The following is a 22574-nucleotide window of genomic DNA, read 5'->3' as shown; positions in this document are numbered from 1 at the left end:
TTAGTTATGGTAATTACAATGGGTCTACCCTGAGTAAAAGTTGGTTGAATACAACCCATACATTTTAAGCTTTTGCAATACTTCTTCATGATATGCTGTTGGATATCTCAAGGGAGTGGAAAGTGACATTTTCAGCTCTTTGTGATGTGGCCAATCTATTACATGGGGGGGAAAGAAAACTACTAGAACTAGCAAAGCTGATTTTAAAAGGCCTTTATATACCTTCATGGAAGATAAGGCTATCAATGGCTACTAGCTGCGATGACTATGCTCTGCCTTTGCAGTTGGAGGCAGTAATGCATCTCCATACTAGTTGCTGGAAGCCACAGGAGGGGAGATTGCTAGTGTGCTTCTTGGGTCCTGCTTGCCAGTTTCCCACAGGCAAATGGATGGCCACTGTGAGAATAGGATGTAGATGAGATGGGCCAGTGGCCTACTCCTGCAGGATCTTCTTGCGGTGTTTTGTTCTTGCCCGTTTCATTTTGTACATCAGAAATATCATTTTGTACACTCACAATACAATCAGGCAAGGAGCAAGCCAGGCTCACTAAACGTATGAGTCAATCTCCTGCTCATTGCTCTGTCCCGGTGATGGTATTCTCCGTTATTTTGTCCCATAGTTTTTGTATTTAAAACTGCTTTAATTGTTGATCTGTTAGCAACTGATCAAGTCTTATAATCTATTATCAGGCATTGATTGGTTGTCCCTATGTAAAATATGTAATCCTGTTTAGACCTGTTGAGGTGTGGGGCATCGCCTCCTCTTGGCCTTTTGTCTCTGCTTCTCTTAAATTGCAGCCAGGAGGGTCTGGCCCATGGGCATAGTCAAGGGGGGACAGGGAGGGGAAGCTTCCCCCTCCCCAAATCAATAAAAATCAATAAAAATACATGGCTAACTGAGGTTCTGCCCCCCCAAAAGCCTCCCCCCCCCAACAAAAATCCTGGCTACGCCCATGGTCTGGCCTTACATTATCTTTTCACCTCCTCCATACCATCCCTTTTATCTCAAGTCACATTCAACCTGCTGTCAATTCTTCTTTAACAGCAAAGTATTTTATCTTTACAAGTTGTTTACAGGTTATTTAAAAAGGACAACAGTGATTTACATTAAAGGAAATCAGTTTGGCTGACTAGAAAGAGACACAGTCTGTGCTGAGGTTAGGATCTGCATCCTACCGGTACTTGTACATATTTTTCTGTTGCCAACTGTGTGGGCAAAACTTCTGCCTTGATTAACATTTGTTAGTCGCACCAAGGGCAACATAAACATTGCTTTGGTTAAGTCAACACGTGGAAACAAGTCATGCAGTTGCTGCATACTCATTGCACTTTTAAAACACATTAGAAACACACGCACGTGAATTCTGGGTACTGTAGTTTGTTAAGGGTTGCTGGGAATTAGAATTCTGTGAGGAGTAAAGTGCAGGGCTCTTGGGGGAAAGAATGTGCTGCAATTGTGCTTTAAAGGTATAGTGATTAGGCAGCATAAGATGAAAGGCTTTGGTTCCTGCTCTAAATAACTTGGGAGATCTCCCTATTGATCATGTTTATGTCTGCTTCTGCATGGACTCCTTTTTCCAGCCCTCCTTCCTGGAAATGGGAATGTCTACATGTCTATATTTGCATTTTTTTTAAGGCATTAGTGCCAACACATATTTGTGCATGATATGCAATTAGCTCCTTTACAGTTTTTAAGTGTACACTTAAGATCTTTTATGCGTAAAGTGCCCTTAGGAAGTTAGGATAAGTTTGTTCACATTAAGGGAGTCTCCTTTTGAAAAGAGTGCAGTGCTGCTGTTGAAACTTGCACGGATATAGAAAAAATAGGGGTGGTTGGCTTTTGCTGCCTAATTCCCCAAGGGACTGAGTCCCTGAAGTCCATGATCGGTGAGAGATGAATGGATGGAGGCAGGATAAAGTGAAAGCAAGACAGATCTTTATTTTTCTGTTGCAACAGAGTTCCCTCCACTCCTTGCAAGAAGGCAAGAGAGACCCAGAACCAAGAAGAAACATCTCTTTTAAGGGTTTGCATTTTGTCGTGGAGAAGAAGCACATCCCCTCTACAAACATTCAGAAATTATATCACACACAAGGTGAGGTTATTGTGGCTCACAGGCCAAGCTGTGATATTCCTGAGGATTTAGCAAGTTTTATATAGTTCCAGACACAGTTTACACAAAACATTAGCATTTGATAAGACAATCGGGATGCCAGTCAGACAGCCCTCAATGCAGAGCATCTGGGAAAATAATGACAATTAATACAAAGGAGGTTCGTAGATATAGGAGAGGATTGCTGTCTGCCTACCTGTTCGCAGGCAAGGGGGATTTAGGAGGCAGAGGAAATATTTAGTCTTCAGGAGAGCCAAAATGGCTTTTGGATTGCTCTCCTGTACAATTTTAGACATGTGGTTTATATACTTATGTATGTTTGTTTACCTTGTGCAATTATCAACATTTATTCTATATCTGAGACCTTAGAATTCCTATAACACACCTTATACTCGCTCTCTTTAGAATCATTCTAATTTCATTGAATAAATATATACAGTATGTATACAGAAAGGCAAGCTGTCTATTAGAGCTTAAAATCTTTGGTCTTCATTTGTAAGCAGACTGTTGTCCTGAGGATTTTGTCTTCTCTTTGTAATTAAGTGAAGTCACTCATCTAAGACCATCTGCTAAATCCAGCTGTTCAGAAACAGCAGAATGCATATTAGATCCAAATGCACATAACAGTATATTTCTTGGAGAAAGGCCATAGCCCACTAAGGTACTTATACTGGCCTCCATTTTCATAATTAAAGCAAGGTCTGGAAAACCTTGCTTAAATTCACTTTTTTGTAAGTGAAAATGGAGGCCAGTGAGTCTACACAAGTACCTTAGTGGGCTATGACCTTTCTCCAAGAAATATACTGTTATGTGTTTAAACAAGTTGTATTCAACTTCTTGTATATACTACCCATAGAAATTATAGGATATTGTATAGAGTGCATTAACTTGCTTGACATGTTACATTCTCAAAAGTGTGGTTCCTGTTAACATTTGCTGGAATCCTGGTCATCCTTACAAGTGATGCAGCGAAAGCTTCTGACTGCTTGAATCCTCATCTCTCCTTCTGCTCTTGGCAAGCACACACACGTGATTTCCGAAGACCATTACATACCCACTCCTTAACAAGAGCAGTTTCTTGCCAGAGGACAGAAAGAATTGCTGGCCTGGCCTTTGAAGAAAGAAAAAAAGTTTCTTGTTATCTTTAGTTCAGAGAGTTCCATTCTTTCTCTATTGCACAGCATTTCCAGCAAAGGTTACAGGGGCTGGGACAGCAATAACTCTATCTCCCAACGCAAGTCTATAATTGCTTGATGTAATTCAGTTGATAGGTGAAAGGTCTGTCAAAGACTCAGGAAAATGCAGATAAATGTTAAAGGTAATGGGAGAAATTCAACATCACCATCTTCTAATCATTTGACGCAAGCATTTCTGTTTGCCAAGAGGAACAACCTCCTCTCTCCTCCCCTGCATGCTGTGCTGAGGGTTCTCTTGACTCAACAGAGTGAATTTGGGGGAAGGCATGGACAGGAGGAGGAGAAGAAAAGCCCAGCTGCATTAGCAGGAGCAGGAGTCCCCATGAACAGAACAAAAAACAAACAAACAACCAGTTAGATTAATCATACCAGATATGATTTTGGGAAGGTCTACATACCCGGAGTTGGAAAATATGACAGACCTACATCATCACACTGTTTTGTGATAAATCTACAACCTTTGGCATGAGGCAACATAAAACTACAAGATTAAGGGAGGAACAACTGGGAATACAAGACCCAGTGTGCTATTTGGAAATAATCTATTTTGGTGACATGGTTCAAGAGCAATGTGACTTAAAGGAGGAGGCAGTTTAATATGGGCAGAGATTATTCCTGTGCCCTAAAGATAAAAAACAGCACCTTAAATTAAGTCTGAAAACCAGAGTAGATGTTATAATTCTCTCTCTCTTTTAGGAGAGTTATAATTGTGGCCTTCAGGCTTCACTTAATATTATGGTGCTGACAGTCTGAACCCATTTAAGTTTCTTAACTGTCTTCCTAAACACCCCCAATAATGCAACCTGGGAGTGACTAGAACAGGAGAATGAATGAAGTTAAGCCAGGCTTTTCACAAAAAGGGAACCAACTGGAACTAGCAAAGAGGGCACTCTGCTACTGCATGATCACTCAGGAGCATGGCTGGTTCCAGAATCACCTCCAAATGGCAAACCTGATTCCCAAGGTTATGCTCTTCTAAACCAAATCTTTCTTTGAGATAATTACGGTACTTTACCTGTGATGTCTTGCTTTAAGATAATCATCTTGGTTCTTGGGAGAATAATATGTCATACATTTGTGCCCCAGGCAAACATGGTGTGCAGAAGGACAGCATACTTTATAATGTCATAGCCTACCATAACACTTCAGTCTTGGGATCCATTTATCGCTGTGAGGTCCCAGCATTGTATGGGAATTATGGGCATTAAAAGCAGTCAATGCAAAGAACAGCCATGGTAGTGCTTGCTTGATGATAAATAAAATGGAAAACATTAATACATTATTCTTAGACTTTACATGAAAGTGCTGGGGAAGGCAGATCTAGCTGTATACTCTTGGAGGGGACTGATTCCAGTGAACTGTTCACAAATTCCCAGTGCATTTGCATCTTCAAGCTGTCTTCTGTAACTTGTTTAAGTATTTGTTTGTGCACTCTTGCTCATTAGTTCACAAGTAGGCAGATAAGTGAAAGAATGTTCTCATTCTTTTATTCTCTGTTGGTCTATGTGAAAAGGCTCCTTTATCTTAGGCTTCTTTAACCAGGCCTTGGGCTGATTGATATCCAATAACCCTTTAAAATGTGTTGTGGAAGGAAGGATTATTGGGTTGTCTTTGTTTTTATTATTTTTTCTGTTTTTTATATTATAATTTTTATGTTGCGAACCACCCTGAGATCTATGGGTATAGGGCGGTATACAAATTTAAATAATAATAATAATAATATCATCTTAGGCAAGCAAGCCACCGCCAGTGTTTTCAGATTCTATGTTGTGCTCTCCATGATTCCAAAAATAACTACTGATATAGGATTTGTCGTAAACTCAGGGAAACCCCAACCTAGAAAGTCCCACCTGGGCTGTGGGTCCTTGCCTGCCTTCTGTCAGAACTGACAGCTATAAATTATTGAATCCTGAGGTCAGGGGTGGTACATTTCATTTCACCACTTGAGGCAAAACAGGAAGTGCCAGCCTGCTCTGCCACACCACCACCACCCACAGGACACTCGCCACCACTGGGCCACTTGCCGGTGGCACTGGTAGCTGTACCATACCCTCCAACATTTCTCTGATGAAAATAGGGAAGTCCCACTCCAACATGATAATTTTACTAAGGATAAGGATACCACATTTCATAGTACAGTGGTACCTCCGGTTGTGAACGGGATCTGTTCCGGAGGTCTGGCCGCATCCCGAGGAATTCGCAACCGGAGGTGCCGCTTCTGCGCATGGCGCAGTTTTGTGTTTCTGCATATGTGTGCGGCACGTAGAGCGCTTCTGCGCATGTGGTGAAACCTGGAAAATATTTCCGGGTTTGCAGCGTTCACATCCCGAAGTTTACATAACCAGAGGGATACGTAAGTGGAGGTAGGACTGTATGTGAATGTGGTGCAGTGGTTAGAGTGTTGAATTAGGAGCTGGAAGACCAGGATTCAAATCCCAATGAAGCTCCCTGGGTGAATTTGAGCTGGCCACTGTTTTTTAGCCTGAGTGTATGTGTTGCGAGTACAGAATGGGAGATATATACCACTTTGAGCTTATTGGAGGAAAGGTGGACCATAACTTTAATAAATAAAAATAAACAAAAGGCCTGCCTGTTCAGTTGGCATCCATCTGTCTTGGGAGACAATGGAGCATGCACCTTTGAGGGTGAAGTCAAACTGTTGGAAGGTTGCAGCGCTTGCTGTGGCTGTAGAGACCGATACAGGAGAGACATATTTCGTTGCAGCTGGGGCACATGAAGGCGTCCAGTTTTGCTATTGCAAATGCACCATAGCGTTTCTTCTCTCTGTGCTCCCTGTTATACAAGGTGAGACACAGTAATTTTTGAAAACGAACATTAGCATCTTTAGAGCAACACCCCTTTCAAGGAAGTGTTTTAAAGTTATTTGCAGGGTGCTTGGGCTTGGCCACCCTTTTTTTTAATACATTCCTCACAGAAGCTATTTTTGCCTCTGGAAACAGCGCGACCGGCAGCTCACCAGCGAAAACCAGGGCCTTAATTCCCGTGCGGCGCTCTCTGCCTCATCTCCCCAGTCCATACCGCTCCCGCCTGGTTGCTTTTTTTCCAGATTGCTTTTCCCGCCCAAAGGCCCGGGCGCCGGGAGGCAGGCGGAACGCCTTAGGGCGGGCTCGTCGCCGGCGCCTCCCTTCAGCAACGGGAACCCGCTCGCAGCCCCAGCGAAGGTTATCTCGGTCAGGACCGGTTAGCGCCGGTCGCCCAGGCGAAGGGGGTGTGCGCGGGAAAGGCGGAGTCCGCCGGGGGAAGACCCCACCTCCGGAGAGATGACAGAGCCAGTCAAGAGAGCGCAGCGCGGCTGCTGCTGCCTCAGACCCAGTCGGCGGTGTGCGCTCCGCTGCTGCGCCTCCGTCAGCCTCCCGCCGCCGCCATGCGAGATTACGACGACATCATCGCCTTTCTGGGCGAGTGGGGCCCCTTCCAGCGCCTCATCTTCTTCCTGCTCAGCGCCAGCATCATCCCCAACGGCTTCAACGGCATGTCCGCCGTCTTCTTGGCCGGCACCCCGGAGCACCGGTGCCGGGTGCCGGCCAGCGCTAACCTGAGCCGCGAGTGGCTCAACGCCAGCATCCCGCTGGAGGAGCGCGATGGGCAGCAGGTCCCGCAGCGCTGCCGCCGCTACAGCCTGGAGGCCATGGCCAACTTCTCCGCCCGCAACCTGGTGCCCGGGCGAGACGTCAACCTCAGCCAGGTGGAGCAGGAGAAGTGCCTGGACGGCTGGGAGTACAGCCGAGAGCCCTACCTCTCCACCATCGTCAGCGAGGTAAGGAGGGGCGGCGGGCAGGCGCCGCAGCTGCTTCGAGACTCGGGAGGCTTATTATTATGACTGGGCTGTGGCGCGCGCGTGTGTTTGTGTGCGGAAGAGTCAGCGGTGGGTGGAGGGGAGAGTGAACTGCGTGTGTTGCCGGCTTGAGGGAAAGGAGGCGCGTGTGTCTGGAGCCTTAGAGTCAGAAAATGGAGGAGTGGGTCGGGGCTCAGAGGAGGGGCCTTGTCGGCTGCAGCACGCGCAGAAGATGCGCTCCGGGGCGGACGCGCCGCCTAGCTCCCCTTCCTAAGAGCGAAGGCCGGCTCCGGTGCCTGTGCTGGGGCACGTGTCGCCCGCTCGGTTGTATTCGTTTCTGCTGCCGCCTGGCTCCCCGGAGGAAGGGTTGCATTTAGGCTGCGCGGGGTCTTTTTCTCATCCTTTCCTGCTTCTCTGGAGAGGTCAGTTGTTGCCGGGCTGGCGGAGGCATTGTCTCGTGCATCGCGCGACACCTCGGTCCGTTTGCCTCTCTGAAGTCGTGGCACAAGCCAGCCGCTTCCTCTGCTCCTCGCCTTCCATGCGTAGGGACAATGCTGCTTTGTTCGTGATCTCTTGGGTGTATGAGGAAGGGACCGAGAAAGGCCGGCAGGCAACGTGCATGCATACATTGAGGCCCACGTAACAGATCCCGTTCAATGCATTTAGCTTCTTATGGATAAGATCCAGTAGTACTATAAGGATGTGGACTGGCTCCATTGCAAAGTGTTGTATGTGCTGTGTGTAGGTGGATGGTATGTTGATTGGTTCACAAGTGGAAATAAACTGAATGCACCCATAACATTTTGTGTTAATTGATTCTGCTCTCAGGGGAATCACATTAGGGGGGGGGGGGAATTGACTGCAAAACACAACATCAGAGTGAGGCTCTAAGTTATCTGATGGATCAGGCTCTTCTGGGTATGGGGGCCATGATGCTGGGAAAGATTTTTGTTGTTTTGTGCCCTTCTCCCTGTGTGTTGTTTTCCAGCTGTCACTCCCTTCCCATAGGTACCCTTATGATCAGCAACCAGAATACTGCATAGGTACCTCTCCCATTGCCACCTGCGTCCTGGATTGGTAAAGGTAAAGGGACCCCTGACCATTAGGTCCAGTTGCAGATGACTCTGGGGTTGCGGCGCTCATCTCGCTTTACTGGCTGAGGGAGCCGGCGTACAGCTTCCGGGTCATGTGGCCAGCATGACAAAGCCGCTTCTGGCAAACCAGAGCAGCGCATGGAAACGCCATTTACCTTCCCGCTGGAGCAATACCTATTTATCTACTTGCACTTTGATGTGCTTTCAAACTGCTAGGTTGGCAGGAGCAGGGACCGAGCAATGGGAGCTCACCCCGTTGTGGGGAGTCAAACCACAAACCTTCTGATCGGCAAGCCCTAGGTTCTGTGGTTTAACCCACAGTGCCACAAACATAGCTATTGCTAGCATGCTAATTATGTCAGGTCAGATTAGATCAACTCCCTAGAGTTCTGTTGAACTATGTAAGTGTGGGCACTGATGTGGAATAATATCAATGTGGTAGCTAAGGGTGTGTCATATAAAGGGTGTTTTCATAATACAATTTTAAAAACATGTTATTTCCCCGCCTTAAGGGGAGGAAGAAAGAAGCACAGTCCAAAACAAATTAAATTACCATAACTGTAATCTAGGATAAATCTGGTAGTAATAATTACTCAGGCATGAACTAATGTAGAGGTTACTCTTTCTTCATTTTTTTAAAAAATATGTCACAAACAATTGTTCTATTGGAATAGACTATTTTGTAGATGAGAGGTGAAACTCTGACTCATTTCTGAAATATTTATGCTTAATATTTGGAGAATTATGGATTATGTTAACCCAACACGTACCTTTTGTATATACTAGAGTGGTAACATTAACCGTCCAATCCTATACCTGCTGACTCAAAAGTAAGCTCCATTGAGCTCAATGGAATTTACTCCCAGTAAACTGGTCAGGCCACTGTTCAGGCTTGCTTGTTTGTGAACTGCTACACTGCCTCATGTTATGAATGCTATCTGGGAGACTGCTTGAAAGACTTATCAATTTAAACTGTTGGTCCTGAAAATGGGGTCAGTGAAATGGAACATATAATTATGAATAAGATGCACAAGCCCATTATTTTTATTGTGATCTTCCGAAACATCTGAAAAAGCACCACATCTTACCAGTAGTCAGTGAACTGCAGTTTTAAGTTGATGTGGGGTCTTTCAACAAAATTGACTGATTGTGCATTAAGTCACTGGATGCTATAATGTTTCCTAATACCAGTTGCTGGAGGCCACAGAGGAGAGAGTGTCCTTGTGCTCATATCCTGCTTGCGGGTTTCTCACAGGTATCTGGGTGGCCACTGTGAAAACAGAATGTTGGACTAGATGGGCCATTGGCTTGCTCTTATTCTTATTATGTGTGCAGTTGTTTCCCAATCTTAAATACCGTACTTCCTCATAGTCTTTACTTTGCAGAAAGACAGAGAAAGCATTTCCTAGCCACTCACAAAATAGTTATTCTGCTAGCATTTGTTTCTGTTGTGGTTGCTCTGTTGAATATAGTTGTACAGGGACACCTACAGTGATAAGCAATAATATTGTCCCTTCTTCCCTGCCCTAGCAGCATTTTGGAATCCTTGTGTTGGGGTGGATGTTGTTGTTGTTAAAAAAAAGTTTAGATGCTGCTTTTCAGTTTAAAATTCTTGGGGTTATCTCACATAAAACAGCAAAAGATACAGTATAATAAAACAGTTTTAGCTGACCTTTATCATGAGCAGGAGAATACAATCCTGTTGTTGCTTGACCGTAGTATCTATCCTCCTAAACTGGCTTTGTGCAGTGGGATTGGTGGCACTGTAATTCAGTACAGGCAAGCCCCAGTTTGCACAGGGCTTGTGTTCCTGGCCCCCGCATACATTGGCAGAGTGTGCATAATTCCACCCCTCCCCATTATGCCCTGTTTTCAGTCGTGCATCAATCGGATATGCGTAAAATGGTTGCTGCCTGTTGTTAACTTCTACCGGTAGCTTTAGGACAGTTCACAGAGTATGCCTTTGTCCAACTGTCCATCAGCCCACTGGCATTTGCACTATGGGGTCCTTCTACCATAAGAACATAAGAAGAACCTGCTGGATCAGGCCAGAAGTCCATCTAGTGTAGCATCATGTTCTCTCAGTGCCCAGCCTGTAGGAAGGTCACAAGCAGGACATGAATGCAACAGTGCTCTCACTGCTGTGATTCCCAGCATCTCGTATTGAAATAGTGAAGCAGAACATGGCCACCTTGACTAGTAGCCTTATCTTCTACGAATTTTTCTAATCCTCTTTAAAGCCATCTAAGTAGATGGTCATGACTACCTCTTGTGTAAGCAAATTCCATAGTTTAACTATGTGCTGCATGAAGAAGTACTTTCTGTTGTCTGTCCTGAATCTTCCAAAATTCAGGAATCTTCCAAAAGTCCAGAGTGCTCTGACTTCTAGTGTTAGGAGAGAGGGAGAACACTGTATTCATTTTGTTTCATACTATGCATAATTTTATACACCTCTAATCGTGTCACCTCTCACTTGCCTTTTCTCTAAACTAAAAAAGCGCTCAATGTTGTAACCTTTCCTCATAGGTGAGTTGGTCAGTACTCTTAATTCTGAGATGAGCCGACCAGAATTGTACACAGTATTCAAAATGGATTCATGCCTTCGATTATGATATTGACAGTCTTATTTTCAGTCCTTTTCCTATTGATGCCTACCATCTTGTCCCTAATGCTTTTTAACTTAACATTGAAGCCTTTGGGTGCAGTCATTAGGATATTTGGAACATATTTGGAACATGGTGTCATCAGTATGCTGAAGACACTCAGCTCTACGCTGTCACATCTGAAATCAATTGAGACTATGCAAGTTCTGTAGCAACATGGCTCGAGTCAGTGATGGGCTGGATGAGGGCTGGTAACCTGAAGCTGAATCTTGTTAAGATGGAAGCTCTATGGATACGCGGTTCCTAAGTTTGAGAAATTCACAGGTTGCCTATTCTTGATAGGTTTGCACTCTTCCTTGGGAGTACTCTTAAATCCATCATTGTCACTGGAATCACAGGTGTCTCAGTGGCCAATAGTGCTTTTTCTGGCACATATACCATCTACACCTGTTCCTTGACAGGGATAGCTTGGTCTTAGCGATGGAGGCTTTAGTAACCTCTACACTGTACTATTGGAATGCACTCAGTGTGAGGCTACATTTGGGGTGGTTTGGAAATTTCAGCTAATGTAGAATGCTGTGATCTAGAGCAGCTCTGCATTAGCGTATTGCACAGATGCTAAAAGCTCTGCACTGGCTTCCAGTACATTTACCAAGTTCAAGATATTAGTGTATAAAGTCCTAATGGCCTATAATGCCTTATACACCTACCAGAGTACTAACATCATGTGGCTGAATCCTCCTGACTGCCCCGCAGTTAACTCATATTCATTCAGTTTCTGTGCAAACCAAGGTTTTTCACATTATGGCACCAGTAATTTGGAACACTGTTATAAATATTCTTGTAAACAAACATACAAATAAGGTGCTAAAACCAGTAAAAACCAATAAGCAAAGCAGAGCTGGTAGGCCTGGGCAAGTAAAAAGGTATGGAAGAAATGCCTTAAATAAGTAAATGAAAAATATTTTCGTTTACACATGCACTGGCTGCTTAAGTGTTATGCACACTTTTTAAGGTGCGCCTTATCAGAGGCGTAGCTAGGGGGTGGGGGGCACTTGAGCCTGCAGTGCACCCAAGCCACGCAACTCTCCTGGGAGTGACGTGGTGGCTTGGGTGTCTGCAGGCTCCACGCTGTCTGAAAGGGCAGTGTGCAGTTTGCATCTGCCCGCTGCCTTACCCTCAGGATGGCGCTCTACAGCTGAGGGGGAGGCAGCAGACAGACTGCATGCAAGCTCCACGTTGTGCGAAACTACAAGGTGTTTCAGCGATGATAGTTTACTTTAGACCTTAGCCTGGGGCTTCCGTGCTGCCTCTCCATCCTTCTTTCATGTACTCTGACACACACACACACCCCGCTGACTTCCTGGTTTGCTGTAAGCATAGCTTCCCCCCACTGCATCCAATCCACGTGAAGCATGTTTTTCCTGCAAACCGTAGTTGGAAACCATAGGCCACATATCTGTGTGCTCCTAAAGGACTACAACATATATATATATATATATATATATATATATATATATATATATATATATATATATATATATATATATAACATGTAGAATAGATGCTCTTCCCTCCCTGTTTTCTTCCCTAGCAACAATTCTTTTTGCCACCATTTTAGCAGCATTTACCCTAGATAATAGCTGTCTAGGCTTACCGGTTGGGCCATCTGTTGTCCATTGTCGATTTTGACAGAAAGCATTAGCATGATACAAATCTTTTCATCTGCATTGTTTCAACATTTGATGGTACTTGGGGGCTAGGTTCTTGGAAATGGGGGCAAAACTACTTCATTGTATTGCTTTCACCACATATACTTTGGCCAGCTTCTACTTTGATTTAAAGGTCTTTGTTAATTGTAAAAAAATTGAGTAATTAGAAACGTAGCTAAGGGAGGGCACCCTGTCGAAAGGGCTTAGTACTTAGCCAGTGTACATATTTGGGGGTATTTTAAATCAAATTGGCCTTATTTCTACAATTTCCATAAGTGAGCTCTGCATATTTTTTCTCTGTGTGTTTTGAGTTTCTAGGCCAAATTGAACATAAAATACTTGGCTTAGGTGGGAATGAGTGGTCCTGTGTGCATCCCCAATCCCGATCTCCTAGCTTCTTCCCGGTGCAAGTCAGCTTCAGTACTTTGATTCTGGTCTCTTTAAACTAGTTTCCCATTATTATGCCTAAAACAGAAAATTAGTTTAATTTCACTTTTTCTGTTAGACAGGATCAGAAGCCACAATCAAACTGTGGTTTCAGATCCTGATGAAGTACAATTCAGTTTATGATTTAATGGAATAGCAGACCAGATTCAGTCTGGTGCATGGATACGTACTGGAAGTCTAAGGAAAAAGAGGGTACCTTTTACCATATGTGGTGGTTATGTAAGATAGTGAAAGCTTTTTGGGAAATGATTTATAATGAACTGGGGGGGAAATGTTCAAGGTATCTTTTATTTTAAAAAGCAGAAGCTTTACTTTTGGGAATAATAGGTCAAGAGCTATCCAAATGTCGGGGAGGGGTTATTATGTATGCAACAATGACTTATGATGATTTACGCGCAGAAATGGAAAGAAGAAAAAGTTCCAACCAAGGAGGACTGGCAGATAAAACTGATAGAGTATACAGATGGAACCACATGTGCTTTCATTATTTGTATGCTTTGTTATAAAACTGGAAAATGATAAATTATATTTAAAAATGATTAATCTGGTACATGAGGGGTAGAGCAAAGGATAGGTAGCACAGTGGACCTGACACTTGTTTCTGGCATAAAAAACCTATGGTTTGTTAAGCCAGGAACGTTATGTCAGAAAATCTCTTGATCTTGTTAGCTTTTTCAGTCTGCTTCCATTATTTTATCCCTTTGTTTCATTTTTACTTTCCCACAGGTTTCCAAAGATTGGCACCAGCTTTTTATTTTGTCAGGATTTGCCCTGAAGCAACCACTGAAGGCAGGCTTGTTGAGTTTTAGGCTCGTGGACATTTGCTTCTTAGGCTAATACAGGTGCTCTATTGTGCTTGAACTCTGATGTTCCGGTTCATTGCAAGACTTGGTTTATTATCAATTCACCATGATTCACAATTTATTTCTATAACTGTATTTGCCCATATATTGACTGTTCTTTGTGTTCAGTGTTACATACAACACAGTAAGGTATTTATGTCAAGAGTGTTCTGTTCTCACCCCACTATTTTGATTACTGGCGAAGGCTCAGGAATGTTCACAATTATTATTGCGCTAGAAAGTATTAATATGTTTCAGAATGTTGTTATTCCTTCTGAACATGAGAAAGCTTGCGGGAATTTGCACCACTTCCTGTTCCTTTTATGGTTATTATTCCTATAGTTGCAGACCCATTGATATTTCTTTGACTTTGGTCCTGCAAACTACAGGTGAAACTCAAAAAATTAGAATATCGTGGAAAAGTTCATTTATGTAAGCAATTGTTTTCATTAGCTACTGGAGTTTAATATATGAGATAGACTCATGACATGCAAAGCGAGTTATGTCAAGCCTTTATTTGTTATAATTGTGATGATTTTGGCGTTCAGCTGATGAAAACCCCAAAGTTGAGATTGTTAATTTGGAGTTCTCATCAGCTGTACGCCATAATCATCACAATTATAGTAAATAAAGGCTTGACATATCTCGCTTTGCATGTCATGAGTCTATCTCATATATTAGTTTCACCCTTTAAGTTGAATTACTGAAAGAAATGAACCTTTCCACGATATTCTAATTTTTTGAGTTTCACCTGTAACATTCGCCTCCTCCATTAGCTGGACCAATTTTTTTAATTCACAGGTGGCATTATTGAGCCATTTAGTCCCCTAGTTACGATAAAGCTCAGGGGCTACAGCAGGTGTGGGCAACCCTTGGCCCTCCAGGTGTCACTGAACTACAACTCCCATCAGTCTCAGCAAGCATGCCCAATGTCTAGGAATGATTTGAGCTGTAATTCAGCAACTTCCGAAAGGCTAGACATTCCACACACTTGGGCTAGGAGATGCAGCAAGCAGGGTGATATTGAAAGCAGATTGGGGCTGGGGGAAAGCAGCCTTTCTTCAAGGTGTGTATTGTGAATGTGGCAGGAACAACATGATTGCTTTGCTTTTATGTGATGGAGGGCTGGGTGGGTAATTGTGAAGTGAAAAGCTGGAAAGAGCAGAACCCTGCAACAAATGCTACTTCGGAAGTATCTGTTGTGTGGTTTACTGTGAACAATTCCAAACTGGTGTTGGTTATGGGAAAATATGACTTCTCTTTCATTTGGGGAATAGTAAAATCTCTGACGTCTTGAGATTTTAAAAGGTTACATTCTTGGCCCGCAGTTACAGAATATCTGTAAACGCAGAGAGAGGAGCAGAAATCCACCATCACAGTACAGTGGTGCCTCGCAAGACGAAATTAATTCGTTCTGCGAGTCGTTTCGTATTGCGAAAAATTCGTATTGCGAAGCACGACCATAGGAATGCATAGGAATTTTATTCCCATAGGAATGCATTGAAATTTTCATCTTGCGAAGCACGACCACAGAAAAATTTGTCTTGTGAGTCACCCTTTTGTTAGCGAATGCCTTTCGTCTAGCGAGTCTTTCGTTGTGCGAGGCATTCGTCTTGTGAATGTATTGGTATCTGAAGAAGTATCTGAAGAAGTGTGCATGCACACGAAAGCTCATACCAATAACAAACTTAGTTGGTCTCTTAGGTGTTACTGGAAGGAATTTTATTTATTTATTTATTTTTGTTTCGACCATCACAGGGGTTAAACTGGAGAAAATAAAGTTCTCTCCTTTACTTCTGTTTTTCCTTTGAGATAGAAGAACCGAAAACATATTACAGGAAATTAACTCATATTGTCCAGCACTGTGCACATTATGAAGTAGAAATAAGAAGAAAGTGTGAAAATTCTGTCTAGCCTATGATTTAAGAGTTGTTTGGTTTTCAGGAGCAAACTAGATAGATGCAAATTATTATATAGATTAAATTCATCTATGCATTTAATGCATACTAGGCTCTTAAAAATGCAGGTTGCATTAGTTGAGAAGGGTTGATAATGAACTGTATCAGAACAGGCATGGAGAAGAATGCAAACACTTTCCTCCTCTGCTGTGTCCTGAGGAGAACCCCTTTTCTGAAATTGATATCTACTGTGGGGAGGGGTTACCCATTGATTCAGTGCATGGCCAGAAGGAGCCAGAATGAAAAACTGCAATTTATAGTGAGCCCGGAGATATAAGGTATCTGGATTGATTGATTGATTGGTTTTTAAAAGCTAACTTAAACCCAACTTTTATTTATATCCCACTCCATCTTATTAAATAATATAGCATTGAAAATATTACCAGCGTTATTCATGTTTATCTGTCGGTTAGTGTCTGAAAGATCCATAGCTTCCTATTCGGAACTTTCACTTGGAGTTTCACAGCTTAAAAAAATAAAAGATACTTGAATCAAAATAGTTCTTTAATTATATGTCAGCATCAATAATCATTTGATGCAGAAATCTTAGACAAATGAAAGCTCAAAGGATTCATTCAAGGCCTTGCCACCATGTTACAGGAGCAATATGCTTGGCAGACACCCAGATTATAAACATCTAAACATAGCACTGTATTCTGCAATATGAATATGTAAGAGTGCTTCCACTTAGGGCAATGGCCATAGGGAAGCGCCCCCCCCCCCATATCTAGGTGAGAGAGCATACATTGCACTAAGAAGTTTAAGCTGCGCCAACAAACAGCTGCAGAACTGTAGCTGTTTCCCATTCATGTCACTCCCTTTGTGCTTCAATAGTATTTCTTTTCTCCAGTTTTGTTTCATCTATAAGGCAGCAATTTCATGTTCTGGTCATCTTTAGTTTATACACCAATATGATTTTGGTTTATTGTTGCTGTCTTTTTTAAATGCAGTGGCCGGACATTGCTCTGATTATTTTTAATACAACCTAACTGAAATGATTTCATTAATATGAATCCATGTCATTTTGATGGGTGATGACAGTTGCTATTTAAAATAAATAAATGCCAGTGTCTCTTGTAATGGAGAAGCTGTGATTCTCTTTGCTTCACTAAGTCTTCTATTTTTATTTATTAGATTTATATGTGCTTCTATTCCTTTCTTATAATGTCTGTGGCCAACACTCTGGTAACCTCTAGGTTGGATTACTGCAATGCATCATGTGTGGGGCTGCCTGTGAAGGTGTTTCAGAAACTTCAGCTGGTGCAAAATTTGATGGCCAGATTGCTCACCAGAACAAGATTTGAGCTGATCCTGGCCTGACTGCGCTGGCTGCCAATTAGTTTTCAGGCCCAAGTGCTGGTGTTGACGTCTAAAGCCTTACATGGCTCAGGACCTCAATGCCTTAAGGACTGGCTCTCCACATTTGAACTGACCAGGACTTCTCATCTCAAGACCTTCTCTATGTTTCCCCTACCCAAGAGGTTCGGAGGGTGGCTACACGAGAACAGGCTTTTTCTGTGGTGGCTCCCCATATGTGGAATGGTCTCAGAGAGGGTTGCCTAGCGCCATCATTACATGTCTTTAGGTACTCAGGTCTTTGGCCATTAAATACCGGTAATCTATGACAGACACCCCCAACTTTTGGCCCTCCAGATGTTTTGGACTACAATTCCCATCATCCCTGACCACTGGTCCTGTTAGCTAGGGATCATGGGAATTGTAGGGTTGTGTGTGGGCGCAACGGTTATTATGATTATTTTATTATTGTGCTTTCTATTATTATGCTTTGTATTATGTCATTGTTATGCTCCATAAATTATGTTCTTAATGGTGTACATCACCCTGTGATCTTTGAATAAAGCGTGGTTTAGAAATCAAATAAACAAAAATGCCAGACTGCTGTGTTGATTTTGCCAAAATAAAAATTTCCATGGGGGATGGGGACATTTGGCATTGTTTCAGTATGTTCCAGACTGCAAAGTATGTTTTGGAAAAGGGCTGGATGTTATGGGAAGTAGTCCTAATCCACTTTAAGTCATGGGATCTGTGACATTTACTTTAATAGAATTAGGATAACAGCTAAAAAAGTTTTTTGGGGAAAACTTAATATGTTTCATAAGACTTTAAACACACAGCTTTCCCATGGAAAAAAGTCAGTCTGATATCAATTTAATAATGCAGTCTTAGTATATAAAACAGCACATTTTTGTTGCCTCTCCCTTTTTAAGCTTGCTCCTGCAGTATTAGAATTGCTACCAAATCTCCATACAGTACCAGATGGCAAATATGTTTCAAAAGTGAGGGGAATTTTGAAAGCTGTGTGTGATAAAACATTACATAGCATGTCATTTTAAAAAGGTTTTTAAATATATATATATATATATTTAAATTTTTAGATTATAACCAAAAGGAAAACATTTCAACAATAATTCTAAAATTTTAAGCCTCAACTTCCCTCCCCTTCCTGTGGTTCCTTAAAGTTGTTTTCATCTTTCCCTGCATATCTTAAATTATCTTGTCTTATTCTTTTTATTCCTCTATTATTATATATGTTTTGAAAACGGCAAGTTTTTACAGTAATCCGGCTAACGTCTTAATCTGTTTACAGCTTGTATTTCAATAAACCATTTCCTAGCCTTAATAAAGAGTTTGTTATCTTGATTTCTAATTCTTCTGGTAAGTTTTGCCATTTCTGCATATTCCATTGATTTCTTTAACCATTCTTCTCTTGTCAGAACGTCTTCTTTCCATTTTTGGGCAAATATTCTTGTGGCTGTAGTTCTATACATAAATAAGTTTCTGTATTGCTTAGGTAGCTCTGATCCCATTATTCCCAAAAGAAAAGCTTCTGGGTTTGTTTTTTTACAAATGTTATCTTAAACATCTTTTTTCAATTCATTATACAGTCGTACCTTGGAAGTCGAACAGAATCCGTTCTGGAAATTTTCCAAAACGTTTGAAAACGAAATCGTGGCTTCTGATTTGTTGCAGGAAGCTCCTGCAGCCAATCAGAAGCCACGGAAGCCCCTTCGGATGTTTGGGTTCCAAAGGACTATAGAGACCAATAAGGGAGAGGCATGTTTTATTTCAGGTGAGGCAGATGAATGCATCTAGGGTTTTGCTACTACAGGTGCATCATGGCCTTTATTCTCTGTGCTCCTCTCAGTTCTTATTCCTCCTATGGTCACTGCTGTGGATACACGACCTGTGTCACCAATAATCTGCAATGGATTCTCATACAGTGGCATTATGTTGCCAGCCCTCATGTCATGATTGCCGACATCTTTGTAATGCAGAGTTGGTATGCCATAACTGCAGCCATAACAGATGGCCACCTTCTTTCCATAGACCCAAATAAATATGTGCTAGTTAGATACTTAGAACTGCTTCAGGACCACTGGGTTGAGCGGTTTTAGAAGGTCCATGCCAGCTGTCTTAATAAGGCAAAGACCAACAAGGCATTGGCAGTATCTGAAGCTGTGTGTATTAATTCACTTGACTAAAAAGGGAATAATATCTGCCATTTGCTACTTGTTAATATTGAACGTAGAAGAAATCACACAGTGTTTATTGGAAGGCATGTTTGGGGAATCCCAATATGTGAACCAAGCTGGAACTCCGTCTGGCAGAAGCAGCCCATGTCATCAAGGATAGTAATGTAGGTTTATTCTGTAATGGATTAGTTGAGCATTTCTCCGTGGAAAGCAGTGGTATGTAAACTACTTTCACCATGCTCTTTTTTTTTTTTTTTTTTAAAGAATCATTTTTAAAAGTATTGCGCTGGTATTTCTGACTATTGTGTGCTGCGTATTTACAAGAGATTTACAGTTGGGTGCATTTCAGCTCAGAAGTTCTATTGAGTTCATTGAAACTTATTTTGCCTGTATGTAGGTATGTGCACATGCAAGAGAGAGAGCAACCATGCCCAGGACCAGGTTGTGTATATTCTGTGTCACCATGCAGTTGCCTGGTTCCTGAAGATGGCCCACCTCAGATGCTCTAGCCAAACCATGGTTTTAGCTATTGGGCATGTGCTGTGGACTTGTATATGTCTGTGGCATTTATCATTTCCCTCCTGTACTTATTGGTTTGAGATAACTGTAAGTACAGTCTTTGACTGAACTGTCATAGACTGTGGTCTTGAGGTACATTCTTTTTCTTTCGTTCTGTCTTTGAACATGTGCTTGTGAAAGGCAGGGGTGGTTGTTGTTTGATCCTTAGGTTGGGAGTGTATGGTTAGAATTATCACAAGTATGCGCCTTACCCCTGCTGGGTAGAGAACTACATAAAATAACTTTTTTTTTTGATTGCCAAGAGATTTCCTAATAATAACTGTTTGATTGCCAAATGATTTCCTAATAATAAATCTAAATAAAGTTCCAACACAAACTGCTGTTTCTGTGTATAATCCACTCTGCATAATCCACTGATGTGATTTTAATGCCAGCTTTTGTTTTGGTAAACACATGTAGTAATGATGAATAATTTCCTTTTACCATGACAACCAATAGCTATTTTGAGTTCCACATGCTTGGTATTAAGGTTGCTTTCATAATTCTAGAGCCATTCTTTTTGGCAAGGCATTGTCATCTTAGGTTTTATAAAAGCAGTGAATATAAAACTGCTGTGGCCTTTTGATAGGGTTTTGAATGAACAAAAGTTTTTTTTTCACTTTTGTTTGTGCATTCAGGGCTTTCCAAGCAATATGTAAATATAGGATCCTATCTTTGTGAAACTATGCAAGGCTGTGGCCTGTGGCAAGAGGTAGGTTAATTAGTTACTTCAGATTGAGTAATAGACTAAAGTCTTTTCTATGAAGAGCAATGCCACAAGGAAAGTATATTACCAGAGAAATTTCTCACATTAGAGAGATTATATGTTCTGATTCTCAGAGCTAGTGCTCATGGCACAACTTTCTCTTACAGCTTGCAACCACATATAATCTCATATTAATAGCTATTTATTCATATAGGCAGTGTTCCTCTGCATGGGCATAACAGAATTCTCCCTCTCAACCCCGCCTTCCTGGACATGCATAAGGTCCCATATGCAAACTGTATGTCAGAGCACTCTGGAAATGAGGAGGCTTGTGAGTACTGCCTTAATCCCATCCAGTCCTCCCATTCTGCTCAGTAAAACTATGTCAGCAGCATCCGTTTGAGGACTCTGAATGGTGTAGAAGTTCTGGCTTGGAATATTTATTTTAAATATTTGTTTTTTTTTCATAAATTTTATTGGTTTTCCACACCATAAAAAACACAACAACATCAACATAATAACATAATGACAAAATAACATAATAACAAATAGAACAATTCAAACAAAACAAACGCAAATACATACCTAAACTGGGACACCAATTTATCTCTTACTACTTAACAAGATCTAGTTTCTAATCTTCTTAAGAGACCTCCCCCGCTCTCCCTCCTCTGTCTTCAATACTAATATACTTTGGTAACATCCATTTTTAACATTACAATTCCTTATCCACACCTCTTATACTATCATAAAAACTTAACATCTTATAGTATCATAAAATATTTCTTAAGTCAATCTTATTCTTCTTTTCACTTAAACTGCTGCTGTTAATCAATTACACATCTCTTCACTAATTCAAAATTCCCAAAATCTTAACATCAGAATCCTACAACTTAACAACAAAATCCTAAAATCTTAACACGCTATCTTCAGGGTACCATGAATCCGTCCTAATTCAATTTTTATCATTTTCACCCTATTCCCCTTCTTATCATTTTTCTGCCCTCTCCCATGTTCCCCCGCCGTTCATCTTTACATTTCCCTCTATTGTCCTTGTTCAGTGTCACCTTATAGTTTATAAATCTCCTCCTTGGGAGCCTCAAGGAGCACCAACTCTCCTGTTCCAGCAACTCCAATTCACGATTTTGATTTTCTTCCACTTGTGTCTTCAAAAATCTTCTCACCTTCATCTCTGGACTCCCACTCCAGAGACAGGATATTGTAGCTCCAGCCAAAACATCAGCCCTGTGTCTCTCACTACAACAGGGCCATCCATTTACTTGGGGATGCTGAATCAGTTCATCACATTTCTCCAGCACCTCCTGCAGCTCGCTGGAGAAGTTTGCTTCCAAATTATCAAAGTTCTCCCAGATCTGACTGGTTTCTCTTGTTCCATAGCAAATTTCTTTAAAATTGCACCTTATCCAGTCCATTTTCCGATTCATCAGTTCAAATTGCAGAAGGATTGTTCTTTGTTCCTGGGTAATACCCGGATCTAGGATCAGTTTAAAAGCGAAAGCAAGCATGGTTGGAGAAAACAAAGGGTATCAAATGTCAGTAATTTTCCATCTTGCGTACTAGTTTTCCAGCGCCATTTTCCCTGAGACAGGGTGCCAAGACAATTCCAAAAGTCACAGAAGAGATGTTTCCAAAATCTTCAATCCCCTCACAGGGATTTAATCCACCTTCTCTGTCAAAGTAGTTCCAAACAACATTGTATCTAGTGATGCAGCTGCAGCAACTTGAAACTTAATTACCTCTCTACACAACAAAGGAGAGGGACGGGCTTCCTTTTAACATCCCTCCCGGTTGCCAATTATTCAAATGTAAATCCAATTAGTCCCGTACTTACAGCAGCCGGGGTTCTTCTTTTTTCTTTGAAGTTAGCAGGAAAAGCTTGGTGCTCAGGTCTGGCAGGATCGCTGCTTTGATCTCCTGGGGGGGGTGCATCCGCCTCTTCAGTCCCGTGTCGGAGCTCCGCTCGCTTGATTTCCCCCCCTTACGAGGGTCAATCAAGAGCAGAGACGGCACGTCTGGGACCCACGAGGCCGCGGTCC

General features: G+C 42.0%; 1 protein-coding gene across 1 annotated transcript in view; it reads left to right on the top strand.

Annotated features, from left to right (window-relative positions):
- Window positions 1-6453: 6453 nt before the first annotated feature.
- Window positions 6454-22574, top strand: part of SLC22A4 (solute carrier family 22 member 4) — a 48915-nt gene continuing 32794 nt past the window's right edge. Inside the window, exon 1 of the mRNA XM_033140059.1 lies at window positions 6454-7085. Coding sequence (XP_032995950.1) covers window positions 6693-7085 — 393 coding nt within the window. The 5' untranslated portion in view covers window positions 6454-6692. The remainder of the gene's footprint in view (window positions 7086-22574) is intronic.

Source organism: Lacerta agilis, chromosome 2 (genome assembly GCF_009819535.1).
Source record: "Lacerta agilis isolate rLacAgi1 chromosome 2, rLacAgi1.pri, whole genome shotgun sequence".
Lineage (NCBI taxonomy): Eukaryota > Metazoa > Chordata > Lepidosauria > Squamata > Lacertidae > Lacerta > Lacerta agilis.
This window is presented reverse-complemented; position numbering and strand designations above follow the sequence as displayed.